This window comes from Vipera ursinii, assembly GCF_947247035.1.
Source record: "Vipera ursinii genome assembly, chromosome: 3".
NCBI classification, from domain to species: domain Eukaryota; kingdom Metazoa; phylum Chordata; class Lepidosauria; order Squamata; family Viperidae; genus Vipera; species Vipera ursinii.
Window position 1 is genome coordinate 74,449,353 of NC_139516.1, and position 18,928 is coordinate 74,468,280.

Here is an 18,928-nt window from a genome sequence, read left to right on the forward strand (position 1 = left end):
GGTAGTTGTTAAGACATAGTTTTGTAATTGTCAGTTGTGAAAGATCAGATCCACATATGACTGTTAAATTAAACTAACTGATTGCTTCTCATACCTATGCACAGGAGTATTCTCAACTAACTGCCCTTGCTAGGAGTTAGAGAAGGGTCAACAGAATTCAAGAGGGGTTGGATTTTGCTTCCTTGTGGCTATGTGGAGATTCTAGGCTGATCCCTCTTTTAACTCCACTCCCCCAGATTCTGCCACATCAAAGAACAACATCTGCCTATCCCCCTCCCCCCAAAAGCCAAATCCAGTCTAATCACGTGGCTGACCGTGCAACAAACAGTAATAATAATATAGAATTCAAGTTTTTTTAAAAGATATCCAGTTACAAGCCATTTTCTGCTTACGTGTTCTCTGATCTTCAGCATGTGTATTTGGAACTGGACCTGACGGATTTCAGTAAAACATTTAATTAGAAATTTTCAGGTTTTATTGTTTAATTTCCCAATTTTCTGGAATATTACAGGGATCATTAATAATGGCATCTTTGCCTGCTGATTTGTCTTTTGAAAGGAGATTTACACAGTAAAAAATAATCAAACTTTATTCCTATAGTGTTTTTGACCTGAAAGAACTCTAAACTAATTAATAGGAAAAACTTGGCATATGGAAGGAGGAACTCATTTGTACTAATAAGTTTAGAACAAGAGATTCACTTTCTAATCACCTGGACATATTGCTGTTATCAGTTAAGAAAACAGCCACTTTGCCAGTTCACAGAAGGATCATAAGCAACAGACTGAGTTAATTGCTTCCTTAGGAACCTAGGAGATAAATTGAATTCAAAAGGAGGTAAACAATCCACTCTTGAGTTCTCGTGAAGATTGCACACATACCTACCAGTGAGCGATTGAGTAAAACTCCTTAAAATTTGGCAAACTTTTTTTTTAAAAAAAAACCTTATTGTAATTTGGGGAGCTTGTAGCTACTTAGGGAGTGCCTTAACTTATTGGTTGTCAACACTTGCTTTGCACCAGAGTTTCCCAACCTTGGACGCTAAAATGTGTGGACTTCAGCTCCCTTAATTCCCCAGCCAGAAAGGAAGTTCTGGAAATCGAAATCTGTTCATCTTAAACTTGCTAAGGTTGGAAAACCCTGCTCTACTACACCTTTGTATTTCTCTTAGCACTTCTCAATAATTCCCTATACTTTTTTTCTGTTTAATTTTTTTTTCCTCGGAGAAAATGTCCAGTTTAATTCTTTGTATCACATGGGTATCCAACCTTTTGGCTTGCCTGGACTGCATTGAGTGGAGAGGAATTGTCTTGAGCCGTGTATAAAATATATAATATAGTTAATTTACAGTATATATATCACATAATAATGTTAAAAGTTTATGGTCTTATGGTGCCGCATTACTACAGTAGCTGCCCAGGGCTGCATGCGCGCTGTGGGTCACAGGTTGGACATTCAGGCTGTACAATACTGCTTAGAATACACTTAAATGTTACAAATTTGCATTTTCTCTTTGAATATCGGGCAAATTCCAAATAGTTTTCAGTTGTTGTTAATGACTACTTAATAATTTCCCTAAAAGTGGTTGGTAGGCTTAAATTTCAGACATTACAATATTTAATTTAGTGAGTAAAATTTAAATTTCAAAGGTTTGGTGAAAGTAATTCAGGATTCTTCTTGTTTTTGTTGCACTGCCTCTCTTAGAGTTGGTCCTCAGACTGTTAAGGCTTCCAGCAACTGTTGTGTAAATAATTCATAGCTGCAGATTCCCCCTTTATTAAAGAAAAATCCTACTTATTTCCAGTGGGCTGAGAAGCTATGGGAAAAAAAACAACCCTCAGAAAGCCTTTGTCCAAGTGTATCCTAAAATATATATTACTTATAAATTGAAAATGGTTTGATAGAATCCCTGTATCACCACTGCTTATATCTTCCCCAAAAGAATTTGGAGACAAATCTTTCCGCTCAGGTATTTAACCAATGATTCGATTCCCAGTCTGAATTCATGTGGTAGATGAAACATTCTTTAGCTTGTTATTTTCATGCTATAATGTTTTTGAATGGTATCACTTTAGGTGCAAAAAAGTAAAGGTTTCCCTGTCAGTCGTGTCCAGCTCCAGGGCACGGTGCTCATTTCCGTTTCTTGGCCAAGGGAGCCAGTTTTGTCCAAAGACAATTTCCATGGTTATGTGCCCAGCATGGCTGTATGGCAAAGGCACATGGAACTCTGTTACTTTTTCATTGAAGTGGTACCTATTAATCTACTTGCATTTGCATGGCTTCAAACTGCTAGGTGGGCAGGACCTGGAGCAAGTAACGGGAGCTCACCCCTTTGTATGGAGCTCGGGTTTCAAACCCAGGCTGTCAGCTCTCCAGCTGTCAACCTCAGCTTTAACACGGTCCCTCCTTTATTATAGTCATACCTTAGGTGTGGTCTCTTGAAAATCACACAGAGTTGGGTGTTTAAAAATAAATTTATGGCTGTTGGGTGGTTTAAAAATAAGTGGCTGGATGGATAAATAAAGATGAGTAATCTCCACTTACAACCATTCATTTAGTGCTGGGGTTCCCAACCTATGGACTGCGGCCCACTACCGGGGCTGTGGCCTAATTGCCACTGGGCCGCTTGAGTGCCGGTCGGTGCATGCACACAGCCCGGCTTGTGCACACTGCCCCACTCCCACGAACCTTGTTGTGGGTGCTCATGACCCCACTCGTGCAGGCTTTGTTGCGGGCACTCATGGCCCCATTCTCACATGCGCCTGTCCCTGCCACAAAATCATCCCCTCTTTCCACCTTCCCCCCCACACTGGGCCAGAAAAGGTTGGGGAACTCTGATTTAGTGTCAGATCAAAATTACAACAGCATTGTAAAAAGTGACTTATGCCTGTTTTTCACACTTATGACTATTGTAGCATCCCCATGGACAAAATTCGGATGCCTGATGGCTGCAGTGTCCTGGGCTCATGTGATCGCCTTATGCAATATATATTGTAAAAACCATTTGTAAATTTTGTTTTCTATCTTCACTTTCAGTTAAGGTTGGATTAAGTTGGAAGAATAATTTTCTTATAGGAAATTGGTCATTTTCTTTCCTCTCCTGTCTTTTGATGACATAGGTAGTTGATAAATCATTGTGGTTTGTTTTGAAACTAATTTTAATGAGCACCCTTACTTCTCTTCAGATATGAATAGCTGGGCAATATTTCCATTTTAGAACATATCTGCATAATCTGAAATGACCTGCATGACCTTTTACCTCAGCTAGTGCTGCAGCAATTGGAAGTACCAGATTCACAATCCCACTTGATCAGTTTTCAGAATAATCTACTATCTTTGATTATGATCATTTGACAAAATATAAGATCAGACCTATCAAAGCCCTCTCATTTCTGACACAATTGCAGTGGCGTCCTTTGCCAGGTTGTGCTTAACCACATTATAAATGTGTCTGTCTATCTGTCTGTCTATCTATCTATCTATCTATCTATCTATCTATCTATCTATCTATCTATCTATCTATCTATCAGTTCAATTTTCATGGCTGCCTATTTTAGTCAAGGACTGGGTAGTTGCATGTGAAAAAACATTGGTATTGTAATGTATTGGCCACAATTGCTTTAAATCACTTGCTTCATGTCTGATCACTTGCCTAATGTTTGACCTACTTTTCTGTGTTTGTAACGGTTGTTGTTACTGAGCCAGACTTGCTGTCTCCAGGCTGATAATTAGGTTTGAAGCGGGGGGAAAACCTATTGGTCGCCGCCTAGAGGCCAACCGTATAAATAGCTACACAGCAGCTATTAGCTTGCTTCTGTTCTGTTCTGAGTTAATAAACTTGTTTGCTGTTTCAACACATTGTCTTGCTTAATGCCTAAAGAACCGGAGATATAACACTGGCGACGAAGGTGGGATGTGCTGCTTCATCATAAGAGTCTGAAGTCATTAGGGGGTGAGGCCAGCACAGAGCCTGGCAGGGACCACGTTCCCCCCCTCGGTCTGCCAGAAAACCATGCTGTAGACCACCTTGCCCTAAGGACCCATCCTAGGGCCTACGCAGAAACCAGCAGCACAGGGCAACGTGAGAAACAAGCAACGCAAGCAACTCACCATGGCGAAAGTAGGAAAGCTCGAAGAATTCGACGTGACACACCCAGAGAGATGGGCGTCCTCCATTTCCCGCGTAGAAAACTACCTCCGCACAAATCAGGTCGGTGAAGACAGGCTGAAGGCTGCGACACTCCTCTGCATGTGTGGCCCACCCACATTCGATATTGCTGAGAACTTGGTTGCCCCAGTGCCGCTAGAGTTTGTCACTTATGCGGACTTGAAGAAAAAGCTCCAAGACCATTTTGAGTCAAAATCATCAGTTATAGCGTGGAGGCATGCTTTTGAGCAGCAGGAGCAACAGTCCAGTGAGTCGGCTGCAGAATTCATCGCTGCTCTTTGTCAAGAGTCCCGACTCTGCAATTTCACCGATTTGGAGGAGAGACTAAGAGACTGCTTAGTCTGTGGACTCAGGAATTGAGAGCTTCAACAAAAACTTTTCACTAAGGAGACTCTCTCGCTACAGGAGGCCTTGAAGGAGGTCATGGTGGAAAAAGCTGCTGGAGGGGCCTTTAAAGTGCTGCGGCCCTCCAAAAGTGCACCAAGCACCGAAGCCGTCCACCACGAGGATGCCAAGCGGATGGAAGACACCGACTCATACTACGAAGTCGACAAGCTATAGAGGCACCAGGAGAAGGGACCGAGGCCAGCTGACAAGGCAGTTCCATTCCTTAGGTGCAGAGGCCGCCATCAACGTGTGGTATGCCGATTCTGAACAGCAATGTGCTGGGCGTATGGCAAACCAGGCCACATCACTGCCATCTGCCGAGGTCGCCAGAGGGACTGTCAGCAGGAAGACTCATTCAGGAGAGGTACTGGGGCCCCACGGCAACACCGAGTAGGGTTCTCCAGCCGAAGGAGCATGTTCCGCACTGGTGCCCACCGTCCCCTTAAGCAGAAGCTTTGACTTCAAGTCAAGCTTCAGGGAGTTCCATGCAAAATGGAACTGGACACAGGCTGAGCCATGTCCATCATCTCCATAGGAACCTTCCGGCACATATGCAATAGCAGCAACAGATGGGTCAAACTTAGGCGATCTAACATCCTACTCACAGACTTCCAAAACTCCTGAGTGGCAGTCAAAGGCGAAGCCACAGTGCTGGTGAATTTCAAGGGGTATACAGGCCTGCTTGATGTTGTAGTGGAAGGCCAACGCACGAGCCTCATAGGGCTCGATTGGTTTGATGCATTGGGCATCCAAATAACCGGCATTCACCGGACATAGGCGGCAGACTTGTCTTCAGTCTGCCAAGAGTTCGCAGATATTTTCAATCCAAGCTTAGGAGAGTACAAGGGTCCTCTGATAGCTTTCAAGCTTGATCCCCTGGTAAAGCCAATCCGGGTCAAACCCCGTTGAATGCCTTTTGCCTTAAAGCCCAAAATCGATGCAGAGCTGTCCAAGCTGGTCAGTCAGGGGGTATTGCAGCCCGTAGACAGTGGGGTGTGGGAGTCCCCCATCGTAACGCCACTTAAGGCCAACAGAGAAGTACACATATGTGCTGACTATAAGTGCACCATTAACGGCATTTTAACAGCATACGTACCCAGTGCCAGTTGTCAGCCATATTTTGGTGTCATTGCAAAGAGGCCGCGTATTCACTAAATTAGAATTGGTGCAGGCCTATCAACAGCTGCCAGTGGACGAGGCCATGGCAGCTGCCCAAACCATTGTCACCCATTGGGGGGCCTTCAAGGTCAAGCGCCTACAGTTTGGGGTGAGTGTAGCCCCAGGGATTTTCCAGGGAGTAATGGAGCGCATGCTCAAGGGCATTCCGGGGGTCTCCCCCTACTTTGATGATATACTCATTGCTGGGGAATCCACAGAAGTTCTGGCTGAACAGCTTAGAGCCATCCTTCAGCGGTTCTGAACAGCAGGACTTAAATTAAAGAAAGAAAAGTGCAAGATTGGGGTACAGTCAACTGAGTTCCTTGGATTCCACATCGATGCCGACGGCATTCATCCAGCGGATTCAAAGCTGAAAGCAATTCAGCAGGCCCCAAGCCCTAGGTCCAAAGGCGAACTTGCTAAGCACATTGATTTGTGCTTAGATTGTAAGCCGCCCTGAGTCTTCAGAGAAGGGCGGGATATAAATGGGATTTAAAAAAAAACTTCAAGCCTTCTAGGCCTTCTTAATTTTTACCATGCATTCCTCCCACATAAGGCCGCAATGGCAGACCTGCTACACTGGCTCTTAGACAAAAAGGCTCAGTGGAAGTGGACCAATGTCCACGAAAGTAGTTTCCAGGCAGTCAGATCACTGCTGTCCTCGAACTTGGTGCACACTAATTTTAACGAAAAGCTGCCAGTCTGCATCGCGTGTGATGCATCCCCATATGGGGTTGGGGCTGTGTTGAGCCATTTGTTGGCTGATGGGAAACAGTCTCCCATTGCTTATTATTCGAGGACCCTGTCTTCTGCAGAGCACAATTACGCACAGATTGACAAGGAGGCTTTGGCCATTGTGGCCGGGGTTAAAAAGTTCCATGAGTATTTGTATGGTCACCATTTCACAGTCTTTATGGACCACAAGCCACTTCTAGGGTTGTTCATTATGAACAGGCAGACACCTCAGATTCTGTCTCCTCGAATGCTGAGGTGGTCTATATTCCTTTCAGCCTACAGTTACAGGCTGATTCACATGTCAATAATCTAGAGCGGAGATGCCGCAGGCCCCTGTTCACCGATGGGAAGAAACTCGCATACTTTGGTCAAGAATCCACATCGACTTTGCCGGGCCCTTTCAGGGACAGCTGTTTTTAATAGTCGACAGCCACTCTAAATGGTTAGAAGTTGTACCAATTTCCAATATGACTACTGCTAGGACCATCCAGGTGCTGCGCAGAATATTTGCAACACATGGGCTTCCAGAATCTTAGTCTCCGACAGTGGGGCTCAGTTCACCACTTCAGAATTCTAGGCCTTCCTCAGGGCAAATCTCATAAGGCACGCCACGTCGGCTCCCTAGCGGAACACATGGTCCGCACAACCAAGGAATCCCTGAAACGAATTGTCACAGGGGATTGGCACCACATACTGGCCGATTTTCTACTCTGCCAGCACACAACATCCTGCACCGCCACAGGCAAGAGCCCAGCCGATCTTCGTTGGGGCAGGCGCTTGATCACCAAACTGGACAGGCTGCAGAGTCGCCTCAGACACTTCACAGCCAAAGACACCAAGAAGCTTACAAGTGGGTGACCGGGTTTGGACCTGGAATTACGGGCAAGGGGTGTTGTGGATGGTAGCAAAGGTTGTTAAGGTGTCAGGACCACTCTCCTATGAGGTGGTTCTGGAAGATGGGCAAGTCATTTGCCACCACATTGATCAGCTGCGTCAGCGGCTAGCAGATCAGTCGCTGGCTCAGGACTCCCAAGAGGGCCAAACACAGGCCCTGCATAACAGTGCTCCAACAGAGCAGTTTGCATGCTCTGAAAGAACTCATGGTGATGGGGGAATGGCCGTAGAAGAGTCTTCCCCAGACGCACAGACTGCATCCAATGAACTGGACAGGCAAACAGCGCTGAGAGAGAGCCCTGCAGATTTTGCTGCACGATTGGACTTTGGTTTGGGCTGACCGGGACTGGCCAGCAAAAGGGACTCGAGTCAACCCGACTCCACTGAACCTCAGAGTCCTGGTCTTCCTAGTCTGGCAGGCAAGCAGGTAGACCGGGAGACCCCGGTAACCCTTAGACCTTCTGAATGGTCAAGAAGGCCACCTAAATATCTGTAAGATTATGTCAAACAATTAAGAGTTTGTGCTATCTAGGGGGAAGGGGTGTGATGTATTGGCCACAATTGCTTTAAATCACTTGCTTAATGTCTGATCACTTGGTTAATGTTTGACCTACTTTCTGTGTTTGTAACGTTGCTGTTGCTGAGCCAGACTTACTGTCTCCAGGCTGATAATTAGGTTTGGGGTGGGAAACTGTTACTTTAAACCAATTGGCTGCTGCCTAGAGGCCAACCGTATAAATAGCTGCGCAGCAGCTTTTAGCTTGCTTCTGTTCTGTTCTGAGTTAATAAACTTGTTTTCTGTTTCAACATGTCGTCTCGCTTAATGCCTAAAGAACCGAAGATATAACAGGTATAATAATAGTTTAAGAATGAAAGAGACTTCATTATGGATTCTGCGCTGCTGAATCCAGAAGAGGCCTTTATTATCTACTCCTACCACCATTTAATTGATATGATTCTGTGATGTTTTACTGTTTAATTGGTATACTCCTATGATCATTTTTGTCTACAATGAGTCAGTTATTCTCTCTCTAATTTGAGAATTTATATTTACTTATAAAGGTGGCCCAGGCTCTGGCAAAGGAACCCAGTGTAGGAAATTAGCACAAACATATGGATTCATGCATCTGTCAGTAGAAGATCTGATCCAAAATGAGGCAGTATCTGGAAGGAGTAAGACCATCAGAGATATAACCAACAGTGGTGAATTTATATCAGGGGTAAGATGTGATTCCAAAATTAATGTAATCTCTTCAAGGGGGGTGGGTGTGTGGGAGGAGAGAAGGAAGAAGCTTGAATGGATAATATAAAAACTAGATAAGGTTCTTCCTCCAGAAATTTGCTTGAAGTACAATATGTATTAACTCAAAGCTACCTGTTGTATTTTAAAGAAAAGCAAGATAAGTAGGTGAAGCCTTACATAGGCATCTTCACTGCTCTCATTGAGACGTTTTTAAAGGTTCCTTCAATTGATTATATTTGCAAGACACATGCTTCATAATGTGCTCCAGTACTTAAAATAATTAGCTCTCAAGGGAGCACTGCCTTTTTTTATTTTGTAGCATTTTCCTACTTGTAAAATGTCCAGGTTAAGAATCAGTAATGATAGGAATTTTGGAGTGCCTTCAGTTGGTAAATTTGGTAAAATAGTGCATGCACATGAATGCACAATCTACTTGGAATATGAACATATTAGGTTATTGTGGCTATGTCTCATTTTAAGGCACTTGAGCTTTCAGACCAGATGTTAAACCAAACTACTTTGCATTCTTCAATTAAGGATATTGTCACAGAGCTCCTAAAAGAAGCTATACTTGCCAATATGGAAAACTCGAAGGGATTCTTGATTGATGGCTATCCCCAAGATATTCAACAAGGAGAACAGTTTGAGAATGAGGTGAGCAATCCCATCATGCAAAAGGAAGAGCTGAGCAGTTGCTTTAATGTAAAATGTTCTTTCCTTCTCCAGGGAACCCTAAAAAAAATGTTTGTTTGAAATCTTGCATCTGTTCCTGAGTAATGTCGACAAGACTGAATCAGACGGATAGTCTCACTAATTATAAGACATGTTCCTGTTCTAATCCTATTTGCTTCTGTCCGCTGTTGTCTTTTGAAAGGCTGACTTTTTCCATGAACTTCATAATAAACAAATATTACTTAACGTTGTTGTCAACTTGCAGGACTTAAAAAAAAACTGCATTTGCTGCATTTCTACTTTTTGATACAATATGTGCAAAGGTGATGTGCACTCGAACTATACAAAGGATCACTTGAAGAATACCCTAACGCAGAAACAATTTTAAAATGCAACATAATTTCCACACATTATCTGTTGTCTTAGAAACATCAGAAGTGCTAATACTACTGGGTGAAAATGACATCTCTAAATCACACACACTTTCACTAACTGCACTTTCAGATTGCTTATTAAAATATTGGCATATTATTCTTCCCTGCAAAAGGGTGTATGAGATGCTCTGGAGCGATAATTGCTAGCAAGATGGAATAGAGAACATATTTCTAATTCCTTCTGAATAAATGATAGCATGAGACCAATTAATAGGTTGAAACAGCATCACCATTTCAGCTTATATTATCCCCGCAGGACACCAAAAACAACTAAGTTGAACAGTGGGATCTAAGTCGAACAAACAAACATTGTAATCATAATAAGAACTAAAGTCACTGTGAAATATTTGCAACTGAAATGGCCTGGATGGAAAGGAAGGTTTTCTCCCATTTCCTGAAAGCAGAAGGATGTGAGCCAAATGTGACTTCTGAGCACAACTTTCAGTGGCTCAGAAACATCATAGAGTTAGGGTTAGGGTCTTCCCTTATGTATCTAGGGCAGGCAAGTCAAACTCGTGACATCATCACGTGATGTCGCATGACATATCGTGACTTTTTCCCCATTGCTGGCAATGGGGTGGGCGCAGTTTCAGTATGATGCATCCAGCACGTGGTTTGACATGCCTGATCTAGGGAATCAATGTCAGGTCTCTTCTAGTGATTGTAACAAGTGGTTCATAGTGGAAGAGGTAGTCCTTCTAATCTTGAGCCATTTAAGGTTTTAAATGGTAATATCAATACTTTAAATTGAGCAGTAAGTAACCAGCATAAATTATCAGTACTCACACAATCCCTTTACTTCAGGGGTCTTCAAACTTAGCCCTTTTATGACTTGTGGACTTCAACTCCCAGAATTCCTCAGCCATGCACGCTAGTTGAGAAATTCTGGGAGTTGAAGTCCACAAGTCATAAAAGGGCCAAGTTTGAAGACCCCTGCTTTACTTTATTAGCAGCCTAGCTGCAGCACTTTGCCCTAATCAAGGCCTCCAATCACTCTTCATGGATAGACCTATAGGAAGTGCATCATAGTAGTCAGGATGTAATCAAGGGATGTGTAACCCTTGTCATATCTGATGACTTCAGAAATGGTCACAGATGACACCCTAGACATAGTTTTGCAAAACACATTTCTTGTCAGGGTTATCAACTGAATCCAGAAGCAGCTAATGGTCAAGGAGGAGTTCCATTCTGTGGACTTGCCCTTTAAAGGAAGTGCAGTTCCATAGAGGACAGACTGAACCCTAATCCTAAACCCTAATTTCCTACTGATTAGCAGCACATTTGCCTTGGACTTAATTGTCTTTCATTTCTTTAAATATGATGTTTGCTAAAGGGGAGATATATATATCCTACCAACCCCTGATTTATTTAAGCCACAGTTGGCTGAGTTTGTAGAAAATGTTGGATCAAAAATAAATCATATTTAGAGTACCACAGATTACAAATAAAGACCATTCAGCAAACCTACATTACTATATTTACCATTCAGCAAATCTACATTACTATAATTTATATCACACTGTACTGAAGTTCAGATATAGTATAAGCTACAAATTTAAATAATAGATTATAACTAGAAAATCACTTTGAGCCTTTAAAAAAGAGCCTATTTAATTTCCTCTTATGGAAAACATTTAACTATAAGTGGATGTGTAATTTAGACAATTTCTAATATGTTTTTATATTATCTTTGCCTACTATACTTCCTTGTATAATTTTATTGCCATGACAGAGGCTTAACTTTCAAAATGTCTCTTGGGATTAAGCTTCATATTTATTTGTTACTAAATATAAATAGACTTGCTGTGCATGTAAACTCTGATGTGCAATCTCAAGTGAATACAATCAAATTGGACAGATGGTCTCAAATGATTTTGCCGTCTGGATCAGTCAAACTGGACGTTAGGTTCAACTTAAAAAATGGCGTTCAAAGATTTATTTTTAAAATCCCCACATACAGTATGTTGATTCCAGCAGCTGGTCTGGATGGTTCTTTTTCCCCTGTAGAGAGAAAAGCCTTAAGAAATGGAAGATTACCTTAGGTCCTCCTTCATTCTTTCTCAGGCTGAATAATAATTGCCTGGATTTGTTTCTACTGAGATTGTCTCTAGTTATGAGGATACCATTTCATAGAACATCAAAATGAGAGCAAAGATACCATCTTCCTTAGCTCTTGGCATACAAACCCACTGGAGACCACTATTTTATAGGCTCTTCAGAATACTCATGGATGATTTCCTATTCTGTCCTCTAGAGACATTTGAACAATTGCGCTACTCACCATTATTTCATTCTTCTACCTAGTAGTTGCCATTTCCACTCATTCACAGAGACATTTTCACTCAGTGAAAGTCCTAATTACCTTAGAGATCCTGAGTTCCCAGGTACACAAAAATTGAATTTTAATTCATGTACAACCATTCTGCAAATAGATGGAGATGGTCATCTTTATTAGCCCAAGATGCATTTTAGGAGCAGTCTGAAAAGAATGAATAATTTAGGGATAATCTGGCAACTCCATTCTATGGCAAGTGACTGGGTCTAAAATGTATCTTCAACATAAAATCCTACTCTTGTATTTCATAAATTTAATTTGCAATTTATGAAATACAAGAGAATGATTAAAGGTCACATAGAACAGTTGCCTCCCCAAAGTAATTCTGGGTCTAACTTCTCCTGCCTTCCTAAAATTGTCAGCCAAACTGGTACTCTTAACGCAATGTAAATTTCTCTGCCCCTGTCACTACCACCAATTAACTGAGAGAAGAGGAAATGGAAAGAAAAAAGACAAGGACAATGCGCAATCCTAAAAACTGCTTGAAGATGTAGAAAAAATAAAAGCGTCCCAATGTCCTTTATTGTGATGCAAGAATTCCACCAGAAAAATCGAACTGCTTTAGAGATTTCCAACACTGTACGGCTTCCTAGCATCATCAGTTTTATACTGTTATTTTAGATTGTGAAACAATGATTTGTTCTCTAAGCCCAGACACTGTGTTATAACTTATTTATGATGCTGCAAATATTTAGTTGCTTTTTTCAGTTATGGAGCACAAAAATAGATCCGTGTGTTTCATTTAAAGAATTTCCTCACTAAGATCGAATATGTAGTTTTAATTTTTGGTATAGTGGTGCCGCCTTGTGTTGTGTATGAAAAGCAGTAAGTTCTCCTCTCCAGTATCACCTTGTAGTATTTATCTTTCTTTCTCCACCGCCCACCTTTTTTTGGTTTGGATAGGTAATTAGATAGATTTGAGGAGATATATGTTTAACCTAATGATACTAAAAAAAGTTTTATATGTCCTTTATTTAATAAAGGTATTTGCTCATGACAACATCTCTTAAGCAAAGGGAGTGTCTTCTTCCATATAGAGACAAAATCCAGAGAGAGTTTTTTCAAAAAATCAAACTAACTCAAGGAAAAATACAGTCTTGTTTGAAGAGTTTTTCAAAGAAAGTTTATAATCTCATCATGAAAGTATTTCTTTATCTTGTGTCATGATTCACATGTTCAGTAGCGACCAGAACCAGCCTTACCTGCAGCACTTAAAATGATTTTCTCAGTTATTATTTTGTGTACATGAAATATTCTTGGAGGCATAGCAAACCTATAAAAATGTGAGCTTCATGTCACTTTTAAAAGAGATTTAACATTTCCAACCTGACTTTTGGGGTGACACACAGAAACAAAACTTTGTGAAAAAGGAAAAAAAGGCATAAAAGCCCCAAAGGGTTTCAGACATACAATCATATGTATAGAAACTTTTACTTATATAACTTGCACAAAGTTACACAAAGAGGAGAAGCTTCCTTTGAGCTTCACAAGGCTAGAATTAAACTGAATGACTGGGATTAGTTCTACTTCTTCAAAAAAACTTTTCTTTGTATCCCTCCCTTCTATCTGTGTAAATAATTTTTCTTATATGACCCAAGAGATGCATATAAATATCGTTTAATAAAATAAATGCAGGACTGTTAAGCTATATCATCATCATCGTCATCTCTCAGCTTATCCTGCAACATAAGGTTATTCTGAAACCAAAATGAGGTTGGAAGCAATGACTTTAGGGCTCATCCAGCCATGCACAAACCATCCTGGAACATAACGCTTTCTTGGTCCCTAAAAAAACCCCAAACTTGTAGATAAAGGCACAGGCAATAATTCTGTCTAAATCTTGTGTACAAACCCTTGTATTTGGTTATCGTTTTCTGTTCTTATTCCTACAAAGGAAGAAATTTATGCTGAACTAATTTAATCAAAAGGGAACACCTTTTAAAAAAAACCTGGAAAAACTGATGACATTTTTTTTCTCCATTTCTTCAGATTGGTGAGCCCTCTCTGGTACTCTGCATGGACTGTTCTTCTAAGACCATGAGTAGTCATCTTCTGCAAAAAAGTCAGTGCCTTGAGGATAATGTTGAAGCCATCATGAAATGCATTGATGCTTACTATAAAACAGCTGAGACACTAATTGCATATTATGAAAACAGAATTCCACTCTTTAAGGTAGATTGCCTTGACTTTCTACTTCATCTGTCTTCTGTTTATGTGGCAATGTTTTGAGGAGATAATTCGCTTGTGTCATAAATGTTCTGATGTAGCAATTCCTCTCACTCAATTTCTGCTACTGAGAAGGAAGATACCTTTTTTTTTGAGTTGCAAGATGCATGTTAGCCTACGCCTTTATAAAGTAAGGGAAAATCCAGAAAAGACTAAACATTAAACTGAATTATATTCTGTCTGATCATAAAGTGGCCAGAAACAGGAGGGGGAAAAACTCTTTAACGAAAAAGCATGTCACAGATAAACTACTTTAGTAGAGAGAAGTTTCCTGAGGACGGGCTCCAGCGTGAGTCCAAAACCTTGGAAGACTAAACTTCTGGTCCTGGTGAGTGACCCAAACTGGATCATGCAACATTATCCTGGGTCACATATATTTGTTTTCATTCGTCAGATAAACTATGTCTTCTGACTAAGATCCTTTTCTTTAGTCATTTTTTTCATCTTTATATGTTGGCAGGTCATGTTTTGGGATGACTAGTTAGTTGGCCAGTGTCCATATTTTTATTCCTTGAACATCATAAAAGAGCAGAGAGCTTGTAGATTCCTCTCTGCTTTCCTGTCTTGGAGTTGATGTCATCATGGAGAAATAGGATTTGTATCTGCCCCCAGGTGCCTGCATTTCAACTGTCTTCCCCCAAAATATATGTGGGAAGTTAAAAGCTGAAAAAGCCACAGAGGCAGAAATCAGGTCTGGTCTCTGGGGAGCCTCTCTAGGATTTTGTCTTGATCATGAATCTGAGAATGGTCAGTTAACTTCAAGTAAGTAGTTCACCTAAATGCATGGCAGTGGGGCTCTACTGGTTGTCCAGAGTGGCTAGTTTAATTTCAAGCAAGACTTCTGGATCTTTTTGACATGTCAGGTTCCTTTGTCATCACTTCCCTGGAATTAATAGTTACAACCAATAAGGGAGGATAGAAAAAACAAGAATGTTGCAACATGAAAAGAGAGTGTTCTTCTGGATCGGCCTGACTCATATATGCTGTCAAAACTTGAGAAATGGCAGATGATTTGGCATTTCACTAAATTTAAATACACTGAAATTGAGAAAACTTAATTGTGATTTTAACACTCATTATTTTCATTATGAAGGTGTGATATAATCTAGAATAAGTCCACCCTTTGGGTTTTAAATACGTTTCTGTATAACATAGCACATGCTATCTATTGTTCTGAGTGAAATTTATTTTGCATTTATTTTAGATTACAAATAATTTGGCAATTCATTCTCCCTTTATTTTCCTCTTCTATGTAGGTAATGTTTAAAACTCTTAGTTGTAATCATTTCCTTAATTAAGGTAGTTAAGTATGCAAATTTTCTCACACTCACACCAATTTTGGAAGATATTTAATAGATGATTTGGAAAACAGCTTCTTACTATACTGTTGCCGGCTATTATTTAGGTTATATTAGGCAATTCTATTATTATAAATAGCAAAAAAAGAGAAATAAAATTGCCTCTATTACCTTTTTCTTTTTTGCTATTACTGAAATATATTTGTGTACTCAGTTCTTTCATATAGAATAGGAAAGTCAGAATGTCTTCAGATATTATCTCCATATTAATATTTAGTGTTTCTCACTTGAAAATGCTCAGCATGAAACATAGAAACGTCGGCTGCCAAAACACTTGAGAACTGATTATTTAAGATTCACACTCCCCAGTATGTTTTTCACTTTGGATGTTTAGGTGAAGAACTGTTCTTTTTTTCCAAAGCAAATTAAAATCTAAGAAGGAAAATACGTACTGGGAAAGAAATGGAGTGATCATCTCAGTTCAGGATTGTAGCCACTGCAGGAGCTTATAGGTGAAACTCGAAAAATTAGAATATTGTGCAAAAGTTCATTTATTTCAGTAATGCAACTTAAAAGGGGAAACTAATATATGAGATAGACTCATTACATGCAAAGCAAGATAGTTCAAGCCGTGATTTGTCATAATTGTGATGATTATGGCGTACAGCTCATGAAAACCCCAAATCCACAATCTCAGTAAATTAGAATATTGTGAAAAGGTGCAATATTCTAGGCTCAAAGTGTCCCACTCTAATCAGCTAATTAAGCCATAACACCTGCAAAGGGTTCCTGAGCCTTTAAATGGTCTCTCAGTCTGGTTCAGTAGGAATCACAATCATGGGGAAGACTGCTGACCTGACAGTTGTGCAGAAAACCATCATTCACACCCTCCATAAGGAGGGAAAGCCTCAAAAGGTAATTGCAAAAGAAGTTGGATGTTCCCAAAGTGCTGTATCAAAGCACATTAATAGAAAGCTATGTGGAAGGGAAAAGTGTGGAAGAAAAAGGTGCACAAGCAGCAGGGATGACCGCAGCCTGGAGAGGATTGTCAGGAAAAGGCCATTCAAAAGTGTTGGGGACTTTCACAAAGAGTGGACTGAGGCTGGAGTCAGTGCATCAAGAACCACCACACAGAGACGGATCCTGGACATGGGCTTTAAATGTCGTATTCCTCTTGTCAAGCCGCTCCTGAACAACAAAAACATCAGAAGCGTCTTACCTGGGCTAAAGAAAAACAGACCTGGTCTGTTGCTCAGTGGTCCAAAGTCCTCTTTTCTGATGAGAGCAACTTTTGCATCTCATTTGGAAACCAAGGACCCAGAGTCTGGAGGAAGAATGGAGGCACACACTGCAAGATGCTTGAAATCCAGTGTGAAGTTTCCAGTCTGTGTTGATTTGGGGAGCCATGTCATCTGCTGGTGTTGGTCCACTGTGCTTCATTAAGTCCAGGGTCAACGCAGCCGTCTACCAGGAGATTTTGGAACACTTCCGCAGATGAGCTTTATGGGGATGCTGACTTCATTTTCCAGCATGACTTGGCACCTGCCCACACTGCCAAAAGCACCAAAACCTGGTTCAGTGACCGTGGGATTACTGTGCTTGATTGGCCAGCAAACTCGCCTGACCTGAACCCCATAGAGAATCTATGGGGCATTGCCAAGAGAAAGATGAGAGACATGAGACCGAACAATGCAGAAGAGCTGAAGGCTGCTATTGAAGCATCCTGGTCTTCCATAACACCTCAGCAGTGCCACAGGCTGATAGCTTCCATGCCACGGCCGCATTGAGGCAGTAATTGCTGCAAAAGGGGCCCAAACCAAGTACTGAGTACATATGCATGCTTATACTTTTCAGAGGTCCGACACTGTTCTATGTACACTCCTTGTTTTATTGATTGCATGTAATATTCTAATTTTCTGAGATTGTGGATTTGGGGTTTTCATGAGCTGTACACCATAATCATCAGTTATGACAAATCACAGCTTGAACTATCTTGCTTTGCATGTAATGAGTCTATTTCATATATTAGTTTCCCCTTTTAAGTTGTGTTACTGAAATAAATGAACTTTTGCACGATATTCTAATTTTTCGAGTTTCACCTGTATAAACTATGCCAGGGGTCGGCAACCTTGGCTCTTTTATGACTCGTGGACTTCAACTTCCAGAATTCCTGAGCCAGCATAGCTGGCTCAGGAATTCTGGGAATTGAAGTCCACGAGTCATAAAAGAGCCGAGGTTGCCTACCCCTGAACTATGCCATAGAACAGTAAGGTTCTCAACCTGTTTCAGCTCAAGGGTCAGATCTTCTCATAGGCAGGACTTCTGGGTCACGAAACAGAAATTCTGTGGTGTCAAGAGGTTGCACAAGGAGAAATAAAGGAAGTCCACTCCTAGTGATGTCACAGGAAGTGGGGTTCTGGCTGATACAGCATACCTGTGGACATTTTGCAACAGATTTTTACTGCCCTAGATGCTATTAAGAAGAGTTCACTTCAATTTTCTGGTTGCTTGCAAAGGTTTGTTCACAAACTCCAGCTTATAGCATATGTTAAATATTTTGTACATCCCAATAATTAGCAGGTTGGCAGAATATGCGGCCTTCAACAACAAACCGATCTTAAGCCACTTTCTCTTTAGATATTTTACTGTAATAGTATTATACAGGCTTGGCTGGTGCCTGTTGCTTGTTCTATTAGTGATGTCTGTCAGTTTTAATTTCCTCGGTGACAGAGATGCAACCTGACAAAATATTCAACGGGCATGCTTTCCTAGATATGAGCAGCAGTCAGCACTGTTTTCAGGCAAGGCCTTCTAACTTCTCTTCCGGGTTTTCCACTTCTTTTCCATCCAACATTCAAATTAATGGCTGAATTTACTTAGGCATAATGGGATATGATAAGAGTATCTGAAACTCTATCAGGGTCCTTGCTGCTCTCTAAGCTTGTAGGCTCTCTTGCAGACATCTCATTACCAAGCTAGATAACATCATCAGTGTACTAGTGTTACCTAGTTTGGTAATAAAACTTCTGCAAGAAAACCACCAAGCTCAGAGAACATCAAGGACCCCATAATGAGATCTTTTAAAAAATCCTTTTGTTTTTGGTTTTGAGTATTGCATATTGTTTCTTCAAGAATGCTATTCTTTTTTCAGCATTCTTCAGCATTGGCTACAGTGGTTATTGAGTCTGGGAGTTTGGGAGGCGTGTAATTATGCAAGGCTGCTGTTGTCCTTTACTATGTGAGATGAATCTTAAAGGAGAAATTAACTTCTCCAAATGTTTCTCTTTTTCTTTTACACAGGTAAATGCAGAAGGAACACCAGAGGAAGTTTTTCTTGAGATATGCACTTCAGTCAATACTTTTCTGAAGAAGGAATAG

At 40.9% G+C, this 18,928-nt stretch overlaps 1 protein-coding gene across 1 annotated transcript in view; it reads left to right on the top strand.

Moving 5' to 3' along the window:
* The window catches only part of AK5 (adenylate kinase 5), a gene marked incomplete at both ends in the record, with an annotated part of 140,203 nt that extends 121,275 nt beyond the window's left edge, over window positions 1–18,928 (top strand). Inside the window, 4 exon segments of the mRNA XM_083359919.1 lie at window positions 8,405–8,562; window positions 9,123–9,239; window positions 14,016–14,198; window positions 18,851–18,928. Of these exon segments, the coding sequence (XP_083216045.1) occupies window positions 8,405–8,562; window positions 9,123–9,239; window positions 14,016–14,198; window positions 18,851–18,928 (536 nt within the window).